The 12,577-nt window shown below is 40.1% G+C and overlaps 1 protein-coding gene across 3 annotated transcripts in view; it reads left to right on the top strand.

The window, feature by feature from the left end:
* CHN2 (chimerin 2) overlaps positions 1 to 12,577 on the top strand; it is a 163,333-nt gene that overhangs the window by 61,622 nt on the left and 89,134 nt on the right. For all 3 annotated transcript variants that reach the window (XM_037384163.1, XM_037384164.1, XM_037384162.1), the window contains exon 2: positions 5,997 to 6,035. In XM_037384163.1, the coding sequence (XP_037240060.1) occupies positions 5,997 to 6,035 (39 nt within the window). The remainder of the gene's footprint in view (positions 1 to 5,996; positions 6,036 to 12,577) is intronic.

The following is a 12,577-nucleotide window of genomic DNA, read 5'->3' as shown; positions in this document are numbered from 1 at the left end:
CTTCTGTAATTCATACGTTTTAAGCATAGAGTGGAAATCAAATAATGCAGTGATGGTTTACCTGTTGAAAAAGAACTGGCCTTATCAAAGAACTCAGCTTATTGCTCTGTCACTTTAATCTCCATCCACGAATATATGCTGGGGACTGCCGGTCTAGAAGACCTGGAGGTCCTGGTGGACACCAAGTTGAAAATGAGCCAGCAATGTACCCTTCCCTCGAAGAAGGCTGATGGTATCCTGGCCTGTGTTAGGAGTACTGCCGGCAGGCTGAGGGAGGTGATCCTTCCCCACTGCTCAGCACTGGCGAGGCCACACCTGGGGTGCTGTGTCCAGTGCTGGGCTCCACATGGACGTGCCGGAGGGAGTCCAGCAAAGGTCCACTGAGATGGTGCAGGGATTGGAGCGTCTCTCCTGTGAGGCAGGGCTGCGAGCTGGGACTGTTCAGCCTGGAGAAGAGAAGGCTCAGGGGGATCTCACCGATGTGTGTCAACGCCTGAAGGGAGGGTGCAATGAGGATGGAGCCAGGCTCTCTTCAGTGGCGCCCAGTGACGTGACCAATGGCAACGGGCACAAAAATGAAACACAGGAGGCTCGGTCTGAACTTCAGGAGACTTTTTCACTGTGAGGGTGACTGAGCACTGGCACAGGTTGCCCAGGGACATTATGGAGTCTCCATCCTTGGAGGTAGATGTTCAAAAGCCATCTGGACATGGTCCTGGGCAGCTGGCTGTAGGTGGTCCTGCTTGAGTAGGGAGTTTGGACCAGATGACCTCCAGAGGTGCCCTCCAACCTCAACTATTCCACGATTCTGTGGTGTCCATCCCCATTGTAGTACATTGTGTAATGTTATTCTGGCTGCATGAAGAAAAATGTAAGTGCCTAAAGAGTACAAACACTGTTTATCTTTCACATAGCCTTTTACTCAACAGTTATGTGTCACTGTTATATATATAATTACATGCTTAAGATTAATAAAAATGTATTTAATAATATACGCTAACAATGTTTTGGAAACAAAGCTATAAATGTGAAAAGTGTGTATGGTAAAACTGTAAAATAATCTTTTTTAAATGAAATATACAAAAGGCATCCAAATACTAAAAGTTATTACTCTTGGTCTGAAAATAATAATAGAAGATGAAAGAATTAGTAACTAGACGTTCATCCAGTGAATCATTTATCTGCACGCTGCTAGTAAGCAGATTCCAAATTGGCTCTTCTTCACATACAAGTGTCTTGCACATGCAGGTCATAGTTTTAAAATTAGCTGTTACTGGAAAGGAAGTCTGAACTTCAGACAATGGTGGCAGAATATCCAGGCTGAAGCAGTTCTTCTGAGGTGAACTGCAGAATATTTTTTATTATCCTTTAGTATGGACAAAGGAAAAAAAAAATCTCTTTCATAGTGACTATGAAGAAAATAACAAAGAATTTCAGTCCCCCTTTAGTAGCTGTCCTGCTACTAGTCTGCATAACTCTTTACTACCATAGGGATCGTTAAAACTTTTTAGAATACCTAGAACGGGACATGGCATCTAGCTACAGTACGGATATTTGTTAATGTTCCCCTTATAATTAGAAATGCCACTTAAAGTCAGAAATACTGGATTCAAGTGACGTAATTTGTGATCTTTCCTGTAAATCAGGAGTTTCCTCCTTCTATTGCAGTACCAGTCTTGGTAGTCAGAAGAATCAGTTTTAGCTTAGTCGCTATCTTATTAAGACCTGCTTTAGCTAGGTCAGTCCCAGTGCTGGTAGCACAAAGCCACAGGCGCTGGCATTACGTCATCATCTTCACAAAGTACAAGAAAGTACTAAAAAGCAATTCAGTCATTCCAGTGTCTTTCACAACCACATCCAGAAATGTGTCACCTTTGGTACAGGGCCAGGCGCAATGAAGAACAAGGTTTGAAGTCCATGGATAACTTTATCTACTATATAATTAATGTAAGCCCGTTGCTCAGAAATTGCTTAAGCATGACTCTGAGTAATGTGTTAACCATTTACCACCCATTATTTAAAGAAATACTGTCCTCTGTCTTCATGTTTCATTAAAAAAAACCCCACCTTATGTGGGTTTACTTTTTCTTTGGCTGCTTAAAGCTTTACCAACTTTTCAGTACTCCCTTTACTGTAGTCTTTTTAAGCTTATTCAGCTTTACAGTGCTCCATCAGCTTTATGAAAATATTTTATTCCTGAGATGGTTTTCATCCTCTCTACTCTGTGGAGAGTAAAGCGAAGAATTAGCCTGCTCTTCCTTACTCCCAGTTTCCAATTCCAAAGTATCGTTGCTGATTTGGCAATTTTCCCCAGTATCCTTTCATGTCAATTATGCGTGCAGGGGGAAACCTTCTGGGAGCTGTAATATTCCCCAGGAGTCAGCATGCATCATTCCTTTTGCCTTTCCATTCAGCATACAACTAATTTCTAGTTACTTGTTTAGGTCTAATAAATACTAACCTTCTCAACTGGTATGTTTCAAAGCTTTAAGTTCACAGTATTGCCTGTAATATTATTTGTGGAAGTCTCTCATGCTTTTTTTGCCAGTTCTAGCCTTTCCAGCAAGTACTCCTTAGGTTTTCTGGTTTTGCTAAGGTCATTTCTGATACAGTATTGGTAAGAATCAAAATAAGAAAAAAGACCTAAACTGGACTTTCTGCAATTCTTTTACAGTGAGTCTCTCTAGGCTCAGAAAGGTGTACGCTTCATAGCCAGCTGTGGGCTGGGGCATTTTGTTGAGTTTTTCAGAACTGATACGCATCTATCTTGTGCTCTGAGTTTCTCCTGTGACAACTGCTTTCAACCTTCACTGGCTCAGTTTCTTGTTTCAGACAGAAAGTCACTGTTGAAAGTGTGGACCCTTCAAGAAAACAGCAATAGGAGAGACCCATCTTGCCACCAAACGGTACCTCAGTGAACCCTCTCTCCCATGCTGCCAATCACAGTTGTGATAGGCACTATCATCAAAGTTCATATTCGGAATATAATGTAATGAGAGATCAATGCAGGGCATTGCCATTTGTGCCGAGTCTGACTGATTGATTGATTTTTGCTAAGTGACTCAAAACTGGGGTCTGGAGTCCTTGCTGAGACCATTACCGCATGTAGAACTGAAGGCAGAAGCTGTGGGAGTTGAGGTGTCAAGTAGTAACTGACCTGACCACCAAAACTTTTTGGCAACTTCTGTGAATCTGCTGGTTTATGTTTTATGTTAAACATAACATCATATGTTTATGATGGAGAGCAGAGCACCATTTAACGAGTAGAGCTACCTTATAATAAAAGAAGACTAATAAAAAAAGAAGCAGAACAGAAACCTGAAAAAAAGGGCAAATAGTAATCCAGTCTGCTCAGGCAGGATTTGTCTTGTTTAACTTCTGACTTACAAAGGGCTGAAGTTTAGTCTGATCTAGTCATTCAGGATGGGAGTCCTAAGACTGTATTACACAAGGAGGAGAGTCAGTGTATTTCTCTGGTGACTCAAATGTGGTAATTGCTGGCCTGAGGCTGATTTTCACGCCCACAGCTGTGTTGAATGGCATCTTTGGCTGTACATGGCCCAGTGGTCTCCTTCCACAAAAGGAGCAAGAGGACTGTACCTGGGCTCCATAAAACATCTCGCTGGTCCTTAAGCATGACCTCCATCTCCAGGTTGTATTTCAACTCATTGTTCTTTGTTTCTCTACAAATGGGTGCCATCAGTTGTCATGCATGGTAGCTTGACAATAAACGGTATTAATGCGATCGCCTATATGGATTTTTGTTCCCTGTGGTTTAGGGGTGTGTTCTCAGCTGAAGGCATCACGGAGGGTGTTGCAGTGCCTCGTAAGGGTGAATGTGGAGCCGGTGACCCGTGGTTTTCCTCCGAGCGTGCTGCCCTTAAGAATTATTTTAGCTATTGAGGAATGGTTCTGTCCGCTCTTTCCTGGGCTGACAGATTCATAACCGTAACAAATCTAACGTAATCATTAGGAGTTTGGTTTTATGACTATCTCCTGGATGATTGTTCTCCACCTAGGCTGCAGCGTTTCCACACCATCAGTCTGTCTCAAGCTAATGAAGCACTTTATGGCTACTTGTAGATCAGCTTTCACTCTTCAGTTTACTGTGCTTGTTCTAATTACTTTAGCATACTAAAGCAACAACCGATACTTGTTGGTTTTTCATAGTTTCTCCCACTATTATTTCCTTTTCTGAAGCCAGAAGTATAAATAATCGGATCTATATCACTGTCTCAATGTTTCTCCTATTGGAAGAATATACTAAGTGAACAAACAAATTCAGAAATTTTTTTGCAGTAGCTTAGAAGTACGATAGAAGAATTTAATTCACAGTATTATGGTGTTATGGTAAACTATGTGGAGCAACAGATGTATAGGGGGAAAAAAGAGTCATATATTACCATTATAATGTGACAGGAGAAAAAAATTAGTTGGCTGTGGCATGAATAAATTTCTCTGGTCTCATGAATAGCGTCATATAATTTAAAATAATCCTTCTGTATAATGAACTTGCAAGCTAATTACTCTTGGGTTGCCACCACATGGTATAACTCTGTCAGTCTGGAAACATTTTGAATTTGCAAAAGTTGTGAAGTTGATACAGTTGAAACTGGAATTGAACGGGTTTCCCTATCAATGTGTCTGTGAATTGTGACAGGGCATTATTTGAGGCAGTAACTATGATCATTGCTAGATTTATCCTTTTTTAAAACAATAGAGATAAAAGTGGCAGATGGTAGTTAATGATTAGCATTCCTTGTAAACAAACTTTTGCAGGGATATATTTAAAGTGGTTGTGTGTATATAAATAGACAAGGAGCATGAGCTATGCAACTATAATTGAATTGCATTAGCATAACTTAAGTAGAAGTTTAGTAAATACCAAATGCCTTAATTAACTTGCACAGTATTAGGAGGTTAATGACATACCCCCATAAATGACTCTTCAAAAGTGTTTGGCAACACGGCAGTTTAGAGCCAAACTAGTACTCGTATCCCACCCTTTGTGGCTGGTGTATGGTGATTTATTTAACTCCTACTGCTCAAGCTTGGCCTCTGCTGGGTTTTCTGGAGGCTGACGCAACAGCCTTTCTTGCAGAGAGCTGGAAACCTCCCCGTGGCGTGGGACCGTACCCGCGCTGTGCCCTCCAGTTGTGCCTGTCTGCGTCCCAGCCTGGAGATGCCTTTGCTTGCTGGGCTCTTCAACACCAGGCTGGGGAAAGTTAGCTCAGGCTCTACAAACTTAGGGGTTTAAACCCAGAAGCTCTGCTCCTTCTGCCAAAAATTTGCCCAGCAGCATTGTATAACTCTTGCACTAACAGAAGATACTAACTCTTTTTGTGCCCCTTCAGTCAACAGGGGCAGTAATTGCCTGTTTCCAATTGCAGGTTTTGCAGTCTTTCCTTTTTTTAACCTTTAATATTATTTTTGCTGCCGCAGTTTCTGGAAAATACGCCAATTCTGTATTCTAGTGGGCTCAAGAAATGTAATTGAATCTCATTGTTGGAACTGTTGGATCTGTGCATCGGTGTCCAGCCTGAGCTGTGCGTCTTTTTAGCTAAAGCGCATGTCATTCATTGATGCTCATTCTGCGATCTCAATAGTGGGGTTAGAAGCCTGATTGAAAACCAGTAGTGATTTGTCGGTTTATTATGCCAAGTAAAGTAAATAAATAATGTAGTTACCAGTCTAGTTAATTATTTTAAAAATTCTGGTGAGTCAGGAAACTATATGCAAATTGTTAAGAAATTAATTCCTGTCGCACTTGCATAACATGGAAGCAGCACATTGGATCCAACATGGTTGAAGTGTATATTCTTCTCTCACGTAGGGATGTACTCTCTCACTGTACTGTAAATGAGCTAGCATCTCTCTTGGGAAAGAAATGTGAATTTTGCTGACAAACTGAGGTCCCTTAGCAGAAAAATGTGTGCTGACAGTTTAACCCAGTGGCCAATTGACTGATTATTTTCTCCTTTTTACTTCTATTTTAGATGCTGAAGAATACCAGCCTCCAATATGGAAATCATACTGTGAGTATACAAGAAATTTAAATAATCTTAGTACCTTACCAAGATGTCACTGTTAGGTGTTTTCCTTTCTTTGTTTAGAAAAAAGACATAAATGTACTAGGTAGAAATTACTGTATGGGACAGCAGCGAAACCTGAATTTTTCTGGGTCTCCATGGAGCAAGCGCAGCAGGGTTATGGGTGCCAGACTCTCCAGGTTGCCTTACAAGTGTGTAAATCCTGGTTTTCATGGTTTCTCTGCTGAGATTTTCAGGAAGGATTCCAGAGGTGGAGGTTAATGCTTCATGTGTTTACTAAAGGTCAGGCTTGAGTATATTTATCTTTTTATATGGGTCACCAAATCACTTTAAGATAATAGTATTTTTGATCCCTAGCAATAGAAGCTGATTTTTGAAGTGGTGGCTTAGAAGTCGGAGACACCATTATCAGTTCTTTGAACCTTCCTGTCTTCTTTTAGAAAAATCATTTACATAGAGTGCAGTGCAGAAGTGCATATTTTATGCTCTTTTTTATTTGTTCCAAATGTATTTTCTAATAAAGTAGCACAGATCTAAGACAAAATACTGGCTTTTAAAACCCTTATTTAAGGTGGACTTTAAGTTTGATCTTTTTTATTTTTAAACCCTTACTGGAACATTAATGGAACTGTAGCTTTGGGTGCAGAGGGATGGTTTTTTTTTTTTAATGTTTTCAGATACAGAACAATCCTAAGCAAAAGTAATCTCTTTAATTGTGGCAAATTCAAGTTCAGTACAGTGCCATTACCAAATTGGAACTACAAAAACACAAGGATCACATAGTTGCGTGCATGTACATGTATAATTTTAAAGACTGGAATAAACTTGTTGACTTCAGTTTTATGCACATTAAACTACCTTGCTGACTTCAAAGACGTTATCTCTGTGTTACCTGAGAATGACATTCTGCCTCAGAATGGACTGGGATTTTTTTAACCAAAATTTGAGCATGCCGTTAAATTACAAAACTTGCTTCTCGGAACACTGTTTTCTAGAGACTTATTTTTTTTGTTGCAATATTTTTAATGTATAACAACCTCCTTAACAGTCAGCAAGAGTATTGATTTGAGTTGGACATTTCCAGTGGTACCACTTTGCTGGGTACTTGGAAAGATGCAGACACTTCAGTGGATGTTTTTTAGAAGAGGAACCTGGCTAACTCAAAATCAATGGAAAAGCTCCCATTGACTCTGATGAGACCAGGATTTGAAATGACAGATGTTTCCTTTTTTGCAGGAAGTTTTCATTAAAAAGTAAGAGAATAAGGACATGGCCTTTATTTACCTTCTTTTAGTTGCCCCCCTGGTACAGCAAACAGTAAAAAAGTTTGGTTGCTTTTGCCTGATAGCTTACACATAGTCCAAGGAAACTTTTTTTTAAATTAAAAAAAAAAAACAAAAAACACAAAAAACACCAAAACAAAAAAACCCAACAAAACAGAACGAACCAATAGAATATGAATATATAATTTTACTCAGATATATGTAGGATGCCAGTATTATGGTAATGACAAAGTCATGGTCTCAGCATCTGAACCCCATGCATGAACGACCTTGGAAAAAGTTACACAGCTCCAAAATGCAGAAAATGGTTTAAGATTACAGAGATTTACTGCTGAGACTGCTTAGCCACAGCCATACGTTTTTTCATTGCAGTATTAGGTAATGTATGCTTCTTTACTCTGTTAGAAAAATCTCAATCTGGTAAATTAATTACAGAGGTTACGTCCAATGATAGCATTAGTCTATGATGCAATCTGCTGTCCCATCTCATCACAGTTTTAACTTGGCGTATAAATTTCATTTTTAGCAGCTTGTGTTTACTGTCTATTTAACAATTATTTTCAGTGTATTTTAGCTAGTAACTTTTAAAGTTTGCTAACATACTATTAAGAGAATTTGCATAGTTATGATTTCCATTTAAGTCCTGGATAAATTTAGGTGCACTGTGTTGCCTTTTATTGACATCATGGTCAAGGCTTCAATCTGTCTAGCTTCTCAACAAAGGCAGATTTTCCTGTTTATGCAGGCAAAGTATTCAAATCGAACAGTATTGCACATTTCCATGGGCAAATGCTGATCAAAGTAGAGCAGCTTTCAGAATCCAAGCCATACTCTGGCATAATGCACAAGCTTGTTTCAGCTGTATTTGGAAAAGGTAGACACTTCTAATGCAGAAGATCCTCACTTGCTCCTGAAGGATTGTTAGATGCATCAGTTTCACGGATTACAAGGTTTTTCAGACTTTTTCCAGTAGCTCTGGGACACAGAAAAGAACAATTTCGTATTACAAGGAAGGGACTTGGGGAAAAAATCTGGAAAGTTACTAGCAGCCAGCAGTATCTAGACAGTGGATTTGATTGCATTTGTACCTGAGTAACAGATCAACAAATAAATATCCAAGAACAGATTTCTTTTTGTAGTCTGCTGTATGTTAGGATGTTACACAAAATGGCCTTTTGCCTTTTTACCATCACTGAGGTAGAAAAGAAACAAAGATAAGAATCACAGATGTGTGGGTTGGCAGGGCCTTCTGGGGTAAGCTGATCCAGCTTCCCACTGGAAGCGTGACTGTTGCTGGCTCTGGAGCAGAACAGCCATGACTTTATCTAGCCGAGTCCTGAAAACCCTCAGGGATGGAGCTTTTGCCACCTTTGTGGGTAACCTGCTCTAGTGTTGCACTGCCTTCTTAGGGCAGAACCAATGTTCTTAACTGCTTCACGTGAAGACCAGGCAATTTCTTTGACTGCTGAAACAGCGTAGTAATTTTTTACTTCCAGCTATAGCACATAGATGCTTGAGGTTTAAAAAGATTTAAAACACACTTTTCCTCCTTTTACTACTGTTGGGTTTGGCATGTGCTAAGCAAGCGTGATGTCAGTGCCATTTCAGTGTTTATTTGTATTATTTAAAATCAGTACGCTGTGTGAAGCAATGTGGCAAGGAGCAGAGCATCAGCTGATGCCATGCTGCAGCTCCTCACAAAGTTTCCCTGCCTTCTGCCATTCATCAAATAATAAGCACAGTGTCTGAGACTCAGTTTTGTTAGAAATTAAGGCTTTATTTCAGCCAGGCACTTAGGTTCCTAATTAAGCATGTGAGTAATCCTGCAGAAGTAGGACAGCTCATATTGTTGAGGCTCGGCATGTGGATAAATGCCTAAGATGAAGCCGAGGAGGTGAAACTAAGGAACTCCATGAAAAATTCTGACAGAGAAGTCAGTATGTTTCTTTGCTGCCTTATCAAAGCGATGATAGGAATTTTTCCTCTCCACTGAGCACCACTGAACACTAGTCATAGGTGAGTTAAAGGAGAAAGCTTGAGTTCCTGACACACTGCAGGATGAAAGAAGTATGAAGAGATTGATGATAGTCCCTCTTCCCTGGCAGAAAAGGAGTAAGTGTTGATTTTTGCATGTCATCCCTTTGTTTCTTAGGCAGATCAGATTTTGCAATTAGACAGTTCTTTCTAAAACATATTGTTGAATTTCCCTTATTCATCCCATGGGATAAGACTCATCCTCTAGCAGGACAAAAGAGAGAGATATATTCTAACTAGTTACTTTACATCTCAAAGAAACGTTCTCCTAGAAATTCAATACTAAATTGAAGTTCTGTTAACTTTATAGGAATGCTGGCAAGCTGTCTGAATTACGAAACCGATGAAGATGTTCAAGGACCAATTAAAACCTACTGCATTTTTTATTGCAGTGTTGCATTTAGGTCTGGTATTTATGGATTATGACTGTGCATTTCATTTGCATCTGATACTGAACAAAAAGCTGCTTCCAGTCTGATGCTGTTCTATAAGCAGTAATAATACATTTTCTTTTTGCATGCTGTTGACTTTGTATAAGGTTAATTTTCTCAGGGCTAAAATAAAAATGCATCATTATGTTGAAGTATCATCTTTTTTATGGTGACAATGAGTTTGTCTCTAACCTGCCTGTCAGTTCCAAATGCTGGAAAAGCTTGGGTCAGATGTCAGTCACTGCTTACTACTGTATTAAATAAGTGTGGTTTTCTATTATTTCAGTTAACCATAGCCTTATACATTGGTTCCTATTTTAAGATTTTCAGGTGGGGGGGCGGGAAATGAGGGCAGAAGTGCAAGGCTTGTCATTTGAGCAAGTGAGGGGCATATGCGTTCTGAACTTCTGACCATCCCCTGGACTCTGCTGGGGTCTCACCAATGTCAGCCAGAGTGTGAGTGCCCAGCACTTTGGAAAAATGTATATAATGAAGTCGGGCAGAGCTGCAAGATGTTCAGCACTTCGGAAAATGAGGTCACTTAAGGAGGTGTCTAAGCTCATTGGAACTTAGCTGTAGGGCACGTTTTTCTCAAGTCACCTTAGCCATGATACTGCACTAGTATTCATAGCCCATTAGCAGGCTTTCATACAGCAGTCATTTGAAGCAGAAACAGGAGAGAAGCTTCTAGAGAAGAATACAGTTTTTGGTAGGGTTACACCTCCTTTGCTCCTTAATACCTTAATCTGGGAGATACTGCCTTTGCCTAGTTTTTGACGTAGCTGCGCCTTCACTGTTGTTTTACCTCCACCACCCTTGCCTTGCTGTGTGTCTTTTCTGGGTGGCCTTGGCAGCTGTGTTCCTGTCTCTTCTCTGTTGTCACCCTCCCATTGAACTGCTTCGTGTCCCTTACCACAGTGCCACTGGTGGTTCTCAGTGCTTGCTTTCTGTTCCCAATCTGTCTTCTCTCCCTCCATCTCATGGCTCTACATCTCTCTCCCGTAGTTCCACTGGGTTGGCTTCCTGTCAGTTTAATGTCTTTCAACTGAAAGCTAATATGGTCAAATCTGAATTCTTTATCTTTCCCAGGAAACCGTTTCCCATTCATGGTGTTTTCTGTGATTACCACCATTCACGATCTCAATCACGCTTGCTACTCGGGGCCATTTTCTCATCCTGCTTATTTAAGGCAGCCTATAATAATAAATTATATGCTTATTATTATTATTATTATTATTATTTATTTGTATAGTAATAATCTTACTACATTTTCCTCTGGTGTATTTCTAAATCAGGTATCTTGCTCAGTTCAGATTACTGTGCAGATTAATTACCCATGCCTCTCTGGGAATGACAGCAACCTTTTCCAGTCTATTCAAAATACAGTTGTTAAGATGATTTGTCTTCCTTGCATTCATCATGAATCCCTGCGCTGATTCATCCCACTGCATCCTATCAGCATCCAGTTTTTTGTGTTTGCTTTCAAGTCTTGCATACATCTGCCCTCTCCTATTAGTCATTCCTTCCTTTGTTTTGTGAAATGCCGACTCTTCTCCCCACCCTTGCTTCTCCAGCGTGATCAGCCTCAGAGATCCTTTTGGTCATTTCAGAGAGCTCTTTGCTTTTCTCATTTCTTACAAATGCAGCACATCACAAGATGGGCTTCCTATGTGTTCTCCAGACCAACTTGTTTTGCACCACAGCTACCCAGGATATCTTAGAAACAGCTCCACTAGCTTAATTTGCTGTGTCAGTTAATACTTAACAGGTCTGATGATTGAAAACTAGGATTTTGATGAAGTATGATTTTTCAATTAAAATTGAAATTAATAAATTGGGGAAATAGATCTTTTACTTTAAATCGGAAGCAATCATGCTGTTGCAATATTTTGAATCCTTCTCTCTACTGGAAATGTTATGAATATGTTTAGTATTAAGCATCAGCAACTTGCTGAATCAGTGGTTTTGCAGATTTCAGACATTCAGAAATGGACCCTAAAATCATGATATTGGGCTCCAGAATAATCTGAGTTTTAAAAAAAGACCTGTGATTTTTGAAGCAAAATTTTCATGCTGTGCTTGGCAATTCTCACAAGTCATTTGATCACAGCAGAGTAAGGCTTTGTACCGTAGTCACACAATTGCAAGTGGTAAGGAAGACCACAAGTTACCATGAATCTTGTGCAAATGTAGTGGGAGATCTCGCAGCACCGAACGATGCAGGTTAAATCCAAAGCCTTAGCACAAATTCAGGATCACATCCATTTGCATTAAAATTGATAGGGAACATAAGAAATCATAAAGCCTCTTTCTGTGCCCCTCTGAGGAACCGGGGGTGAAGGTTGGGTTGGGAAACGGAGAGGTTATGTTTTTTTCCATTTTGACATTAGCAGAGAACAAAAGCCCCTGAAGGTTTCACATCCCCAGAGTGACAAGCTTGGGCGCAAGCCAAGGACTTCCCCACTTCTCAGATTTTGTCGCTCCTAGGCCCATTTAATGAGAAGGTGCAGAAGGTGGGAGAAGTTGCTGAAGAGTAATACCTATCACTTCACTTTCTGCAACAGGGATTCTGTGTTTATCAAACCTACAGGCACTGATGTTCCTCCCATAATCTACCACCTTTCTGGGCATAATTCAAAGCTTCACAAGCATTATGAAAAGCTGTGTTCTAGAAACTAGGTCTTTTAAAAAAATTCATAGACACGACATGATCTATCTAAGTAGAAGAAGGTCAGCATACAGAAGGCCTTTCTCAAGGGAGGCAATCCAAACCTGTGGG

This window comes from Falco rusticolus, chromosome 4 (genome assembly GCF_015220075.1).
Source record: "Falco rusticolus isolate bFalRus1 chromosome 4, bFalRus1.pri, whole genome shotgun sequence".
In the NCBI taxonomy this organism is placed as follows: Eukaryota; Metazoa; Chordata; class Aves; order Falconiformes; family Falconidae; genus Falco; species Falco rusticolus.
Note: the sequence above shows the minus strand (reverse complement) of the source record. Positions and strands in the feature narration are given on the sequence as shown.